The sequence below is a fragment of the Lissotriton vulgaris genome, chromosome 11 (genome assembly GCF_964263255.1).
Source record: "Lissotriton vulgaris chromosome 11, aLisVul1.2, whole genome shotgun sequence".
NCBI classification, from domain to species: Eukaryota; Metazoa; Chordata; class Amphibia; order Caudata; family Salamandridae; genus Lissotriton; species Lissotriton vulgaris.
The window spans coordinates 859,065,113-859,082,398 of NC_141699.1; the positions used below are offsets into that span (position 1 = coordinate 859,065,113).

Genomic DNA, 17,286 nt, shown 5'->3' on the forward strand with positions numbered 1-17,286 from the left:
AATTTGGTAGTAATAGTTACCTGAGCTAACTATAACTTACACCCCCCACAATGCACGGCTTATGAACTCACAAAGTTCTCAGCAAAATGAATAATAAAAATAACACTCTTTTCTGCCCCCCTGGAGGGTGGGAGAATACATTGATTTGGGCGGGGGCGGGGGGGGGGGGGGGGGGGGGGGGGGGGGGGGGTCCCATGCGTGACACCCATCCTCTAGCTGCTTTCAACCCCGGCCTTAAAGGTAAATGTGAGCGCATATGCGGACCCTCCTGGGCCACTTTCGGCCTCTGGGATCCCATCCCCTGGGGCCTGGCTGTGTTTCTAATGGGGAGGAGAGGGAGGGAGGTTGCGCAGCTATGCTCCCCGGGACGATTTCTGCCACATCCTCCAGGGCACAGGCAACATTAGAAAGGGGCAGGTGTGCGCAGCCTCTTCCTGAAACCATTAATGATCCTGGGGACCCCATCTCCCAGTGCCGGCTCTTATGTCCAAGGGTGACCACACCCAGATATAGCGGGTCCCCTGCCCGCACTGCCACGGCGGGGAAACCTGTGTATTCTCTTGCTTGGAAGGAGCAATTTCAAAGCTGCCACCAAGCGAGAGCAAATACAAAGTCCTCGCCCAGTAGGTGGGAGTATGAAAAATTCTCCTGCCTGCTGGGAGCGGACTTCAGATTAGTTTTTCTGCCCACAGTGATGTGGGCAATGAAATGGATCTGAATGTTGCCCCGGTCCACAGGCAGCAGCATTTTTAGCTGCTTCCTACAGGTTGGAGCAATGCCTGCTTCAACTGGATGCGGTGAGCTGGCTAGGGTCACGGGCTCCCCTGCGGACTAAACGAGCACATGGTGGGTGCCCTGGGTGGGCACCATGGCATCCACCCTTTTTTGGCTGGGCCCCAGTGCCGAAATCAGCCTGGGGAAGGGGGCAGTGTGGCCCCTCCCCTCCTTTACCAATTGGCCATGCCCAAGGGGATGGAGTTCCTAGGGTTGAAATACATATTACATTAGTCATGACATCTCCTATGACAGCATTGATAATATCACAGCAACACTCGCAATAAAATTATTGATGAGAGAACTGCATGGCGGGCGCGAGTTATAGTAACCTTAGGGCATGAGATAAAGCTTCTTGAGATGAGTATAACTATAAATGCTTGACTTCTATGGTTTTGTGCGCAAAATCGGAACCTAACTAGAAAGTCCCTGTAACTTTAGTTTATACAAATATTGTGAAAGTTCAAAATTAAGCGTGCTCTCAGTGACCCCAATATTCAAAGGAAAAAAGGATAATTTATTTCCTCACGATTTATGAGGAAATAAATCATCTTTTTTCCTTTGAACATTGGTGTCACTGAGAGCGCACAGCATTTTTAACTTTAACGCTTTACATGTGCAACTAACTCCGCCGGCTCGCGCGTCACCTCCCTCGGGTTTCCAGGAGAGAGAAAAAGAAAAATATATTATTATATAATATACACACCTTGATTGATTAAATGAATTTGTCCATTTTGGTTTTGATTCATGAATGTGTGGTCAATAATTTAATCGAGGTGTGAAGAGACAGATTTTTTTAATCTCTTGTTAATGATTGAGTGAGATGGTCACTTATTTTCTCAATGATGGATGAATTTTGGCATGAACCATTGAATTATTTATTTGGTTTATAAATGCAATTTAACTATATTTTAAATGCCCATCTAGGGCGAGATATTGTTGACATGAACAATTGTTACTTACCTTTAAACAGGTGGTTCTCCAGTATTGGTGTCTTTCATAGATTCACATGCTTGAACATTCCCAGTCGTCGAAGTGGAGTCCCACAGTAAATAAAATATCAATAACATATGTATGTAAATACATAAAATATATACTAGAAAAATACATAGCAAATACTCAAAAACAATTTCTACATAGGAATACATGGTACACTTGTAACATATTCCTGTCATTATGTTAGTCCAAACTACTGCCAATCAGGCGCCAGCACCCTTCCAGAACCTTCTCCTCAAAGCTCAGACCCTCAGATTTTCGTAGCACAAGAGTGACAAAAGAGTCGATGAGGAGAAGCGAGCCTCTGAGGGGAGGTGGGTGGGTTGCATGTGAATCTATGAAAGACACCAATACTGGAGAACCACCCGTTTACAGGTAAGTAACAATTGTTGTTCTCCAGTATTAGGGTGTCTTTCATAGATTCCCATGCTTGAATAGAATAAAGAGCAGTAACAGCCGAAGAGGCCCGATTGCTATGTAACAGCATGGAGAAACTCAATGAGACAATAATACAGTCATGTAAGTACTGATAGCAATCATAAAACCATAGTGGAGGAGAGAAGACAGAGGCTCACCTTAGTTAAAAAGATGACGAAGTACTGCCTGTCCCACTGCTGTATCCGCCTCGTTGATGGCATCCAGGCAGTAGTGCTTCGTGAACGTGTGCCTGTTGGACCACGTGGCTGCTCTGCAGATCTGATGAAGCGTCACACCAGCAAACAGGGCTGTAGAGGATGACATCGCCCTGGTGGAATGAGCCCTCACTCAAGATTGTAGAGGTTTGCCGGCTTGCTGATGGCAGAAGATAATGGCTGAAGAAATCCAACGTGCAATAGTTGGCTTGGTAACAGGGCGCCCTTTACGCATGCGGCCATAGGCAATGAACAGTTGATCGGACCTGCGAAAAGGGGCTGTCCTGTTGATGTAAAATTTAAGGCATCATTTGATGTCCAAAGAGTGCAATCGTTGCTCTGCCGGAGATTGAGGATCGGCAAAGAGAGTCTTTAAGAAAACAGGTTCATTTAGATGGAAATCCGTAGGCACCTTTGGCAGAAAAGTTGGGTTGGTGCGAAGCACCACACAGCCAGGTTTGAATTGGAGAAAAGGAGGTTTAATAGTGAAAGCGTGAAGATCACTCACGCGACAAGATGATGTCAGAGCAAGGAGAAGGGCTACCTTCCAGGTCAGAAACTTTAAGTCCGCCCTATGGATAGGCTAGATTGGCGCCTTCATTAGTTGGGCCAAGAAGACATTGAGATGCCAAGTGGGAGGAGGATGCCGAAGAGGTGGGAACTTCCAGAACAGTCCTTTGAAAAACTGACGAATAACTCTGGAAGAGCAGAGAGAGGAGGAGCCATCCTGCCGGAAATGAAAGATTGCCGCCAAGAAAACTCTCAAAGTAGCATGGGAAAGCCCTGATTGAGCCAAGTGCAAAAAGAACAGAAGTAGCTGCTCCGGAGTGGAATGGATAGGATGGATATTAGTAGCCGCGCACTAATGACAGAACCTCTTCCATTTGAGCTTGTAAGTCTTAATGGTAGACGGGGCTCTGGCCTGAGCAAGAATGTCTCTGCATTCCGGCGAGATGTTTAAATGCGCAAATTCAAGGTGCTCAGGTTCCAGGCCGACAATTGTAGAGAGTAGGGGTTCGGATGGCAAATCTGACCCTTGTCCATCGTGAGGAGGTCCGGTCGAGGATTGAGGAGGATGGGCTCGCACCGGGACAAAAGGAGCAACTCCGAGAACCACGCCTGTTGGGCCATCTGGGGGCGATAAGGAGAATGTGGCATGGCTGCCTCCGCATCTTCCACAGCACACGAGGCACCAACGGAATTGGAGGAAAAGAGGCGAATAGATCGCACCAATTCATCAAAAGGGCATTCCCGCACGACCCGTGGTAGGGATGCCAACTTGCGTAAGATGGGTATTTCCGGTTCTCCAGGGGTGCAAAGAGATCCAGAGAAGGACAACCCCACCGTTGAAAAGCGAGGTTGAGAGTTGGTTGATGCAACTCCCACTAGTGGGTCGACGACGTGGACCTGCTGCGGGAATCCGCCCGACTGATGCACCGCCGCCAGGGTAACGTGATGACGGATTGCCCAATCCCAGATCGACTGAGCCAGCCGTGACATGAGTGGAGACCTGGTCCCGCCCTGCTTGTTGACATAGTGCATACTGGTGGTATTGTCCGTCTGAATGAGCACAGATTCCCCTTGAATCACAGGATGGAACGACTTGAGTGCCAGAAAAATGGCCATCAACTCCAGCCTGTTGATGTGCCAAGAACGCTGAAGCAGAGACCATTTGCCCTTGATGGAGAAGCCTTGAAGGTGAGCACCCCAGCCTTCTAAGGAGGTGTCCGTTGTTAGTGTGAGTTCTGGAGTGGTGGAGAGTAAAGAAGTCCCTGTTGCAAGGTTGGATGGTTGCGCCCACCACTGGAGAGCTGTTCTCATGTGAGCGGTGACCCCAACGAGGTCGTTGAAAGAACCGTTGACCTGACACCACTGTACGTCCAATTCCTCCTGAATGGGGAGAGTCCGTAGTCTGCAATTTGGGATCAGTGCAATACAAGACTATGCCCTCCCCAGAAATGACTAAGATCCGGTGTGCGGGAAAGGGGAAGTGCGCGTGTTGCTGAAGTAGCGGTGACACGGAGCAGCATGTGTGACGAGATTAGTAAAGCGCAGGCCGCCCAGCCTGGGGGTGATACAATCTTTGGTAAGATTATCCGCAAGGAGATTCCGGCCAAGATCATACATGAGGATAGTCAGTGCATCGCCTTCCATGATATCGCACCACAAGCCCCGATACACTTTCTAGTCGTTCCGAAGAAACCCATCATCAGGATGTCTGATGCAGCACCTGAGGATGAAGCCCTTCTTGGACATTTAATGATTGTTGCTGCGAAGTGTGCAGCTGAATTGGGAGTAACCAATGGCTACCGATTGGTGATGAATGAAGGTCCTGATGGCGGGCAGTCCGTATATCACATTCATATCCATCTTCTTGCTGGCCGTCAGTTGGGCTGGCCTCCAGGCTAAAAAGATTGTCTTATCAATGCCTTAAATCTCATGTTACTCCTGAGGGTCTAATGTTTGCCTCATGTTAAGTGATGTATGTTTCTCTTTAGGAATAAAACTGTCATTTTAAAGAGACTAAGATCCGGATTGAAACCGACAGTTTTGCCCGAATCAGACACCAAGCGAAGAATTTTTTGTTGACGCTCTTGGGACACGAATGCCTTTGCAAGCATTGTGTCTAAAGTGGCTCCCAGAAAATTCCTGCGGGGAGCCGGGTCTAACTGGGACTTGTCGGCATTGATGGCTAGGCCGAGAGATCAAAACATATCCGGACAAAGATGAGTGTCTTGAAGCAGCTGTGTGCGAGACTGACTTGAGGAGGCAGTCGTCGAGATATGGAAAGATTTGGACGCCCTGGAGACGCAGGTAAGCCACTACTGGAGCCAATACTTTCGTGAAGACACGAGGGGCAGACCGGAGGCCGAAAGGCAACACCTTGAACTGGAAGTCTCTCAGTCCTCCACCGGGAAGCGCAAGTACTTCCGATGCCTTTGGAGAATTGGAACATGGAAGTAAGCATCCTGAAGGTCGATGGTGGTCATGAAGTAGCCCATGGAGAGAAGACGCAAGATCTCTACTAGTGTAAGCATACAGAAGGATTGGCTCTTGAGATACCTGTTGAGTGCCCGCAAATCCAGATCGGTCGCCAGTCTCCCGACTTCTTGAGTATTAGAAAAAAACTGGAATAGAAACCCTTTCCCCTCAGACTTGGGAACCACTTTGACGGCACCTTTCTGAATTAGAAGACAAACTTGATGGAAAAACTCCTTGATGTGGGGAGGAGGCGGGCCAGACTGTGGAGTGGGAGGAGGAATCTTGATGAACTCTGGAGCATGGCCCTTTGCCACAATGTCCAGAACCCAGCGGTCCGAGGTGATGGAGGACCACTGAGAAAAGAACAGGGAGATTCGACCTCCAACACTGGGGGGGGATACACAAGTCATTGTCGTTTGCGAGTGGAACCTCTATATGAGGATTTTCCCCTGTAGGATTTGGACGACTGCTTTCGGGTGGACTGCTGCTGGTTAGATGAGTAACGTTGTGTTTCCTCCACGAAAAGTTGAGGAGGCGCCGCATCCGCGTGCACCACGAAAAGGCTGCTTCCGAAACTGTAAAGTCCCCATTGAGCGAGCAGTATCAGTGTCCTTCTTAATGGACTGTAATGCCTCATCTACATGCGCCCCAAAAAGCGACTCACCGTCATACGGCATATCAAGGATTTTGGCTTGTACCGCCAGGCGGAAAGAGGTGGACCGTAACCAACCCTGCCTCCGCAAGACCGCTGCCCCAGCAAGCTGACTAAAGCCAGTGGACACAATGTCAACTGCGCAATCAATTTCCTCCGATGTCCTCTCTCCGTCCTGCAGAATCTTTAAGGCTTCCGCCTTGTAAGCATCAGGGATGGGTGGATACGAGACTATGGTTACTCCAGATTTGTTCACACTAGTGTTTAGCTGGTTTTCGACTTAGTTGGCCTGGGATCCTGCTACTTAGGACCCCAGGCTATCTGCTCTCTCTGTAAAATGGACTCCATGTACCGAAGTTACATCTCCAATTGGATATTGGGTCACCTTATGAGCCCCTGTAGTGTGTACTATAGGTATCCAGGGCATAGGTGCATCCAAGGCCTACCAGGGGCTGCAGCATATCTTTTGCTACCCCTGGCTGGCCATCCAAAATGACACAACTGGCTGATCACTCAGCTGGGGCAAGGTGGTGTAATCACCCCTTGATTGGATATAGTATACCTACCTCTAACCTTATATCTTGACACCTATAAGTTACTCCTATGGCAGGCCTTAACAATCCTGGAGGCAGAGTGCTCGGTTTTATGTAAGATGGTGCTCTAGCATGAGCTGAGCCTGTCTGCAGCTTTCGGAACCATGTCCTTATAGCTGTTCTAGGATATTGCCATACCATATACTCTTAAGTGCATTATGAACCTCGCGGTTGGATGCTATATTTGGTTTGGCTTTATCCAAACATGATGTGTAAGGTGTCATACGCTTTGGAATACTACCCCCTCGCCCGTCCTGGCGACGGGGGTAGCATTCCACCCTTCTAGAGGGAGGAGACTTGCTACTTTCCTTAAACGCGGTTAAAATCAGCCAGAGCCTCAGCATCACAAAATGGATGCTGCTGCCACAGACACAAGTCTGGCCTCCTGCTGCTGACCAAAACTCCGGCAGGGGAGGCCTGGACAAAAGGTTTCCTGTCACAGGGAGGTGCTAGCACCACCCCAGACAGGAGATAGTGGATTGGGGCAGGGAGGGCTGAATGAAACTAGACACTGCCTGGGGCACACAAGGTGTCCCATGCATAGCCCAGTTCAAACCGGTGCTGGGGCACTCCAGCCCCAGCTCTGGCGCGAAACTGGACAAAGGGAAAGGGGTGTAACCACCCCCTTCCTGGGTCCCACCCATAGGAGGGACCTAGCAGGTGATCCAGCCCCTTGATTTGGAATAAAAGGTAGGAGCTGTGCCCTTAGACTTTAGATCATCCTGACTGAAACTTTCAAACGAAACTCTGGACCCTTCGACATCCTACTCGACATAGAAGACTGAAGAATCTCCCTTGTGGTCAAGGAGTGACCACCCTGCACAAGTAGGCACCATCAGCGCTCAAAGGTTTTCTGTGTTGTTGCTCCCGCCGGAGCTCAATGACAGAGACTGACAAGAACCGGACTTCCAGACTTCTAACAGCCCGATCCACAGTCCCATCAAAGCTGAGACCCGTGGAGGCGACGTGAGACGTGGGACCGGCCATCTTGGAAAGCCATCGAAGTGCTTCCTGTGCGGCTCCCGAGGCACCCTCGAAGCTATGCATTGGGGATTGAGAAGCCCCAGCCCCGAGCAGCTTTTGCACCAAAGATCACCTCTTCATACTCACAGAGTGCTGCGTTGGGCCCTTTTGCATTTTCCTGCTCGACGCGTCTGTCCGGTCATTTGCCCGTTGGCTAGTGGCCTCTGTGACGACGAACCTACGAATTTTCACTGCTGGTCTGGTTGCTCCAGACTGGCCCTTGCTCCCCTGAAAAAGAGCAGCCCATCAGTCCTTGCCGGTCTGATCCAGAAGCCATCTTCGATTCCTGCGTGGGTGGCATTTGCCAAGGCCTGTTGAGTCTGATTAGAGAACCGACAATGCCGACAGCGAGCGCCTTCATGGGACAGCCCGTGTCCACCTCCTGGTCGTCGTCGATACTTCCTCGTCCACGTGGCAGCGGAGACAACCAGACATCGCCTGGTTCCTTCTTGGTCACTGGCTAGTGACCCAGACTCTGTACCCTCTCCTTTCAGGTACTCTACATCTTCGATCCACCATTGGATCCAACCGGACTCTTCTCTCCTGGTCGCCTGCAGCATCTTTTCCTCCAGGCTCCATAGAACTCCACGACGAAACCAGACGCACTTTGACACCTATGCACCCGCTTCCTATGGGTGAGGTAACGAGTACTCTGATGCTCCTGTAGTGGTTTACACCTCTAGTGCCCTAGTTTTAAGTGGTTAACTTCTAGTCCAGTCAGAAGACTTCCAAAACTAACTTTCTAACTTTTATGCACCATTGACTTCTATTGGTGCACGCGTGTGCCTATAGACACTGCACCCGCATCCTGTGGGCCTCCTACGTCCTAACTGCTGTTAGTCCAGTGTAGCCCCAGCGATTCTCAAGGCCCTAGTAGGGCCTTACCATTGTTCGTGACGTGGTTCTTACGCCACTATTTTAGTACATGGTTTTAGGGGTCACCCGGGCCTATCCATATTTGTGCAACTTTTGTATGTTATATGCAGTTATTTGTTTAACGCCTGTGCTTCTGTCCTCATAAAGAGTACAGGGGATTTTTCTAGTAATAAATACATATATTTTATAATATATAACTTGTGTGGTGTCCTTTCATTTGGTATTAAAGGGATTGCATATGGTAAAACAGCTGGCTTCACATGCCCTCTTGAGTTTAGCCTAAGACTGCTTTTGTCCATGCTACCATTAGGATAGCTGGTCTATAAGGTTGACTTACAACCAATCACCATAAGGGTCGTTTGGACTGGTGCAAGGTGTTCACTAGAATAGTGACCATCAAATACCAGGCCAATTTCTCACAGTAGACAAGTCCAACCACATCTGGCGGTCGTAGCGGCCTAAGATGGCTAAAGCATTAGCCGCCCTCACCGTAGTGGATGCCATAGTGGAGAATTTGCGTCCAATAGCGTCCAGGCGACGACCCTCCCGATCCGGAGGAGCCGTAATTGGAGATGTCGGATTACGGGAATGACGTTGTGCAGCTTGAGTGACCACTGAGTCAGGCTTTGGATGAGCAACAAGCCACGCTGGGGAACCGATGGGCGCCTTGTATTTTTTCTCAAGGCGAGGCAGTTGTGCTGGTAGTGAATTTGGAGTTTGGATTAATTTCACCCCTTCAGTCCATATAAAATCTATGATGGGTATAGTGTGGACTTGTTTGAACTGTTGATTTTTAAAATCATAGAGGAAACAGTACTCCTCCCTCTGGGCAGCTTGAAGCGCTGGGCCGCTCTTTCCATCAGCTGATGGAAACTTGTAATGTCCACCGGAGGCTAATCCCCGGGCTCCACCGGAGGAGGGGAAGGCGTCTGGATTTGGTAGTCGTCCCTCTCCGCCATGTGGGTGGCGTCATCATCGTGACCTTCTCCATCTTCCCATTCTGGAATGACGTCGTCATCATCAACAGGGTACACCGTAGTGTGCATTTTCACTGACGTCTGAAAATGTGGAGAAGGTGTTGTTGGCTGTGGTGGTGGAACAGTGACAGGAGCCGCCGAAGGCACAGGCGCATGAGGCACAGGCGCACCCTGTTGAGAGGGCGGGAAACGCTGGTTGTAGTCATCCAACATATGTTGGAGATTTGAGATGAATGACAGAGGCAGTGTTGCAGTTGGAACCTGCACAGAACATTCCTCTGCCTGAGAATATTGGTCGGCATCATTATCACGGCTTTAGTTTGGACTAACATAATGACAGGAATATGTTACAAGTGTTCTCTCTCTCTACCATGTATTCCTATGTAGGAATTGTTTTTGAGTATTTGCTATGTATTTCTCTAGTCTATATGTTATGTGTTATGTATTTACATATATGTTATTGGTATAATATTGCTATTTTACTTACCGTGGGACTCCCACTTAGAGGACGGGGAATATTCAAGAATGTGAATCTATGAAAGACACCCTAATACTCGAGAACACACCATTCAAAGACGGTCACCATAGATTGTATTACTAGTCCATCTTCTATGTTGATTGTGAATTTTACCCCGGAAGTACTCCCTTCACTAATATGTAAAAGTATGGTGGTGCCTCCTTCTCCGTTATCAGTTGGAAGAAGGCGCGAAGCCGAAACGCGTCCTGTTTATTTTACTCCGTAAATAAAATACTGTGTATTCACCCTCATTGGAGTGCGGTCTCTTCACTTGGCTGACGAGTGAGGTCTTGAGCTGTGTGTGAATATATATATATATATATATATATATATATACACACACACACACATATATATACACACACACACACATATATATATATACACACACACACATATGCGCACACACACACACACATATACACACACACATATATATATATATATATATATATGTGTACATATACACACATTCACACACTCATAAAGGTTCATGTGATCAAGCCTCTGGCTAGAGGTGAAACGCGTCATGCGGGCTTGCTGGGTGTTGATTTTCTTAGTGGACTAAAGCATTGAATTTTTGCACCAGAATTGGGTTTGGCTTGTTCGTCTTTGAAACAGTCCGAGTACAGGGATTGTAGACTTGTTGGCGTCGGACGAAGCAATTCGACACTCATCTATATATATATATATATATATATATATATATATATATATATATATATATATATATATATATATATATATATATATATATATACACTGAAAAAACCATAGGTTATAGTCGATATATAGTTAGGAATTTGCATTTACAAAACCTTGAAAATTCAATGAAAAAAACCATTGGTTTTAGGCCATATATAGTTAGGGATTTGCATTTACAAAACCTTATTTTACTCGCATAAAACCATTGAAATTCCATATATAGTTCGATGCGCTAACTATATATCGCGCACCCGCAATCCACTGCTGATCATGTCACATATTACATCATTCATGACATGGTCAGTGACATCACTGATGACAACATCCAGTGACTATGTTTCTGTAAAGTTTAAATATGTTTTACATATTGAAGAATGAGTGGATGTATAAGTGTCTGGATGAAGAATTTAGTAGGTGCATGACTGACTGTATGAAAGAGTGATTAAATGTGTCTCACTGAGTGCATGGGTTAGTGACTAAACTGTCTTAATTTGTGCATCAGTATGTCTGTTGTGTAAGCTACAGCATGTGTTGATCAGTAGCTATATGAATAACTATATGGGTTATTGATTGGTTGCTCAAGTATTTGTATGGGAGACTGAGTATGTGTGTGGGTGGCTGGGAGGTGTGTCAGTCTGTGCATAGATGTGTAAGCAGTTGATTCACTAGGTGTATGAGTTCAAGAGTGCATGTGGAAACAGCTATATGGGCGGTTGACTGTGCATGGGTGTCTTGGTGAGTGAATGGATATCTCAGTGCTACATGTGCAAGTAAATACGTATGTAAAACACAATACATCTGAGAGTTGACATATATAAATAACTGTGGATAAGAGCCAGTGAATGTGTGAGTGGCTGTATGGATCACTGTGAGCTTGTATCAGGGATTGTATAAGAGAGTAAATATGTGTTAGAATATGTTTGAATAAGTAAGGTGTGTATAACTGTATAGTTGAGGAAATGGAGGTGTGATTGATTCTTTCCATGACTGACTAGGTGTGTGAGTAACTCCATGGATGAGTGACAGTCTGTGAGTGTCTGTTTATACGGAGTGTATGTAAGATTATATTAGAGTCTGAAGAGGTTCATTGTATTATCACATGACTGATGTCATCAGGGATGTGATCAGTGATGTCAAATGAGATGTCATCAGTGATGTCATTTGAGTTGTCATCAGTGATGTCATAAGTGATGTCACTGACCATGTCATGAATGATGTAATATGTGACATCATCAGCAGTGGATTGCGGGTGCGCGATATATAGTTAGCGCATCTAACTATATATGGAATTTCAATGGTTTTATGCGAGTAAAATAAGGTTTTGTAAATGCAAATCCCTAACTATATATGGCCTAAAACCAATGGTTTTTTCATTGAATTTTCAAGGTTTTGTAAATGCAAATTCCTAACTATATATCGTCTATAACCTATGGTTTTTTCAGTGAATTTCAATGGTTTTTTAATAGCAAATATGAAAAGCTTTAAAATGTCAAGTACGTGATAGATAAAAACTTTTTCGTGTTTATGCACGCTGATGTGCTTTGAACGCTGCCCCCCTCCCCTCTTTTCTCTTAGTAGTACTCTCTCTTTGCAGATACTGAAGAGTAGTTAACGCAGGCCTTTACCCCCGTTGTAATCCGTCCTGCCTGCTTGTCTCTCCATTTGATTGATTATTATCCAAGCATTTACTGTTTTACAATTGATTCTCTTTGGTTCATTCTCTATTTACAAACAAGCACAAAGTCGCAATACTCTGTTTAGTCTTTGCAGATCGGGAAAAATCGTGTAAAAAAATAAAAGTAATCGAGCAAAATCAGTACGCCACTAATTGGATCTTTTTTTGACCTCGCTAAAATAGAAATATTATAAACAACCCTTCATGAGAAATACGAAAATAGTGAGATGAACTGAGCTCCACACCATGAGGGCTGCAAGACAGCTCGGCTCCATCACCCATCCCGCCCAAAATAACGACAAACCCTATGCAAATATTAAAAATATAGACAACACACCAGCAAAGAAACAGGGTAAATCATTTTATTAAATAACTATTTACATAACGTTGGTTTATAAGATGATGTCAGTAGTGGACCGATGTGTGAATAGGTCGGAAGCAGCACAAGGCGCCAAGATCCGGATGGCAAGTCCTGGATGTTGGGTGCCATAGTTCAGAGTTCTGAGTTTGAGCCTTTTTCAATGCCTGTGCTTTATTGTTTCCCCTCCATCAAAAACAAAAAAAATATATAAAACTGTGCAAAAATACAAAAAAAACAAAAAATGTTTACAAAAGCAGTGCTTGTAAGACTGTCTGAAGCTTATTTCCACCTACTGCAGCTTCACTATTCTCAAAGTAAGTGAGGGTCGTTTGTGGACCTGACTGCATTTGAAAACAATGTTATATGGTACCTCCCTAAACCGCTTGACGGAGGCCCCAGAGGGACGGTGTGATGGCACGGACTCGGAGAAGACGCTTGGCTCCGACCCCCTCCCCAAGTCTTATAGCACTGGTGTAGCCTGAGATCGCCCCCGACATAAACGGCCGGCTCCCGGGGTCCGGCGGAACTTTTTGCCTTTTGATGACTCTTCTATTCTGGACTTTGTCCCACAATCCGTTTCACCTGAAGACACGCTGTAGTGGGGCGCCCCTTTACCGTTTTAGTTGCCATTCCGCCCGCTTTTGCTACACTGTGCATCTTCCGCCATTCAGCTGTTTACCGCCCGCTCTTGCTACTACAGCGTCTCGCTCACCATGTAGTTAAGTTGCTCCCGCTCTTGCGGTGCAGCGATAGGCGGCTGCCACAGGACTCTCAAAATGGCGACCGGCTCTTCGGTTTTGGGCCTGGTCCACTAAAATGGCCCTGGGACACCTTGGAACTCGGACGCTTCCCTGATAGGGCTTGGGTCCCATTCTCGAAAGCGTCCCCTCAGCCGTGAAGATTCTACAAAAGTCTTGGGGGCCCCCGACTCCCGCAGGCTTCTGGTGGGGAGCGGCTGCCATGTCTGCTCGTGGAATGGCCACGACGGAGCTACGAGATGGTAGTGCTCTCATGCTGACGCCAGCTTTAGTCTGAAACATCCAGAAACACTGTAGACTACCAATTCGATCAGTTCCGGTAGCGCCCCAACATGACCCGGAAGAGAAGAACTTGCCCTCCCCTCTTTGACTGATGGTTCTTGTTGCCTGTCCCCTCTGTTATCATTTAACAGAACTTTTTGGACTGCTGAAAGGGGTTGTGTTCCGAACGCTGGTTGTTGGAGACATTTTGACCATATTCTTGACCTACGTTGTAGCGTAATGCGTTATATGACACGCCGCGTTAGCGCACCCGGAAGTGATCCGGGGCGCGGCGCGCAGCGCGCAACGTAAGCATAACAGGTCATGTGACTTGTTAATAAAACTTTTCATTGGTTCATTTTACTTTTGTTATTTTAATGATGAAAAGCTTGGTCATATGACCTAAAAATTACGCTTTTTATTGTTTTCGAACATTATTTTTTTTTAAACATATAGGTTATAATATTCCAGGCTAATGTACTTTCCCGGAAAATTTACAACTGTCCTGCAAGTAAAATATATTCCTTTTTCGAGAAAAAGGGCGTTTCTTCGTCCCATGACGGAGCCGTTGAGCAAAAGAGGCTCGGCCTGCTGTCTTAGTCGCTGATACGCCTGAATATCAGATTCTTATCGATCACTTTATGTTGCAGGAGTGAAAAACACAACTGCCCTTGACCATTTATCTTTACTGCGTTCCTACATATTATACCTTTTATCCGTCATGTAATTGGACTACTTTATTTCACTTGCCTTTTACTGATTCGAAAACAGTGACTAAAAGTAAAAACTTTACCAATGTAAATACTACTACCATGTTTTGTTTTAAAAACCTTTATTGTGAAAATGTCAGTATACAAATACGGGCCTATAACCACGTGGGCCGGCCACGGAGCAAACTGGAATCGTATATGATGAGGAGACATTTACATTGTAGAGGAACGTAACGAGCGGGCCATTAGGTTGCAAGAACTAAGGTGTCTAACAGTTGCGGAATCGGTGGACGTACATTTTGTAATTAAAATACGACAGGGCCACTTTCAAAAAAGTTATCTAGATATACATTTGCGTGCAAGTACCATGGGGGACGTTAATTCGAACTTTCAATAGTACAGTAATCAATAACACATCAGAACTTACTATCAATAGGGATGTCGAAATATTCAATCAATTCTCGTCCCCGCCCGCCATGAGCATCAAAACTGCATTCATCTCATGATATCAAGGTTGTTCAACTAGTACACAACAATGAGTTACGAGTCCCATTTATACCGGCGCCATTTTGGGCGAGTCCGGGCAGGTCCAAGATATAGTCAAAATGTCTCCACCAACCATCGGCCAGACCAGAACCCCTTTCGGCCCTTTATGCTACAAGATGGTGTCTTCCATTCAGAAAATATTGTTGGCAGCATTTTGAAAGGAAACAGAAACAGCCGTTCTCCTAGTGAGTTTCACATTGTTACATTTAGGAAGAATGTTGAAGAGTAGTATGTGGAAAATCTGAAGCCATTTTTCTACAAACTCTCAATCAGACTTGGATGGAAAAAAAATCCTGAAGAATGTACAAACTGAAAACCAATTTTTGTCTGTATAGCATCAACAGCAACGCTTGAGTCAACTTTGTGTCAAGCCGCCATTTTCATTCAATCAATAGCGTCGGCCGTCACACATTCAGGGACCTGGTCGTGTCTTCAGATGAAACGGATTGTAGGAAAAGAAGCAGAAAGGAAAAGGAAAAAAGTTCCGCCGGACCTCGGGAGCCGGCCGCCTATGTCATGTGCGACCTTTGGCCACACCAGGGCAATAGTGAAGCTGCAGCAGGTGCAAATAAGCTTCAGACAGTCTTACAAGCACTGCTCAGAACTCTCAACTATGGCACTCAACATCCAGGACTTGCCATTCGGATCTTGGCGCCTTGTGCTGGTTCCGACCTATTCACACATCGGTCCACTACTGACATCACCTCATAAGCCAACGGGGCACCCCACGCCGACTTTCGGCGCAGCATTGTAGGATGGCCACACCAGTGCGGCAACTTGCTGGACACCACCTCGGTGCCATCCGCATCTCGGCGCGTTCAAGTCACTGTACCGCAAAACTGACCGGAACTCAGCTGGACACGCCGTCTTTCGGCGCAGCATTGTAGGATGGCCACACCAGTGCGGCAACTTGCTGGACACCACCTCGGTGCCATCCGGATCTCGGCGCGTTCGAGTCACTGTACCGCAAGAGTGACCGCAACTCAGCTGGACACGCCGTCTTTCGGCGCAGCATTGTAGGATGGCCACACCAGTGCGGCAATTTGCTGGACACCACCTCGGTGCCATCCAGATCTCGGCGCGCTGTGCTGCCTTCGGCCTACTGTAGCCGCAAGTGCGGACGCAACTCAGTTGGACGGCGAGTGAAACGCTAAGGGGCGCCCCACTGCAGCCGAGGAGCCTCCATCTTGGGGGAGACGCACAGCCCCCACTGACTGACGCGACCTCACAGGCCAACGGGGCGCCCCACGCCGTCTTTCGGCGCAGCATTGTAGGATGGCCACACCAGTGCGGCAATTTGCTGGACACCACCTCGGTGCCATCCGGATCTCGACGCGTTGTGCTGCCTTCGGCCTATTCGCACATCGGTCCGCTACTGACGCCGCCTCACGTGCCAACGGATTTTCTACGCTTTTTGTAGCCCTATGCCGCATAACAGGTCATGTGACTTGTTTATAAAACTTTTCATTGGTTCATTTTACTTTTGGTTTCCTAAAGATGGAAGGCTTGGTCATATGACCTAAAAATAACACTTTTCATTGGTTTAGAACATTTTTTTTTCCCCAAACGATGAAAGCCCCACCTTGTTTCTGGATCATTCAGACTGAAGCTGGCGTCAGCATGAGTGCACCACCATCTCGTGGCTCCGTCGTGGTCATTCCGCGAGCAATCATGGCAGCCGCTCCCCACCGGAAGCCGTCGGGGGCCCCCAAGACTTTTGTAGAATCTTCACGGCTGAGGGGACACTTTGAGAATGGAGCCCAAGCCCTAGCAGGCAAGCGTCCGAGTTCCAAGGTGTCCCAGGGCCATTTCAGTGGACCAGGCCCAAAACCGAAGAGCCGTCCGCCATTTTAAGAGTCATGTGGCAGCCGCCTATCGCTGCACTGCAAGAGTGGGAGCAACTCAACAACATGGTGAGCGAGACGCTGTAGCCGCAAGAGCGGGCGCAACTCAGCTGGATGGCCGCCACCTGGGAGGCCCGTTCACGCCGCCTCCCCCACGCCCCCCCCCCCCCCCCGGGCCGCCCCACGCCAATTTTCGGAGCAGCATTGTAGGATACCAAAACCAGTGCGGCAGTTTACTGGACATCACCTGGGTGCCATCAACATCTCAGCGCGTTCTGCTGCCTTGGGACTATTCGCACAACAGACCGCTACTGATGAGGCCTCCCCCCGCACCACCCGGGACGCCCCACGCCAATTTTCGGAGCAGCATTGTAGGATCCCAAAACCAGTGCGGCACCCAGGCG

General features: G+C 47.4%; 2 protein-coding genes across 2 annotated transcripts in view; one reads left to right on the forward strand and one right to left on the reverse strand.

The window, feature by feature from the left end:
* Positions 1-17,286, reverse strand: part of RNF168 (ring finger protein 168) — a 191,648-nt gene that overhangs the window by 62,143 nt on the left and 112,219 nt on the right. The window lies entirely within an intron of this gene.
* Positions 4,381-4,924, forward strand: LOC147683599 (adenosine 5'-monophosphoramidase HINT1-like). Its single transcript, XM_086943997.1, has one exon. The coding sequence runs from the start codon at positions 4,431-4,433 to the stop codon at positions 4,809-4,811; it is 381 nt and encodes a 126-aa protein (XP_086800123.1). The 5' UTR covers positions 4,381-4,430; the 3' UTR covers positions 4,812-4,924.

Excerpts from the sequence above, each read along its gene's own strand:
- LOC147683599 (XM_086943997.1), top strand. The coding sequence starts at position 4,431 with ATGTGTGACGAGATTAGTAAAGCGCAGGCCGCCCAGCCTGGGGGTGAT.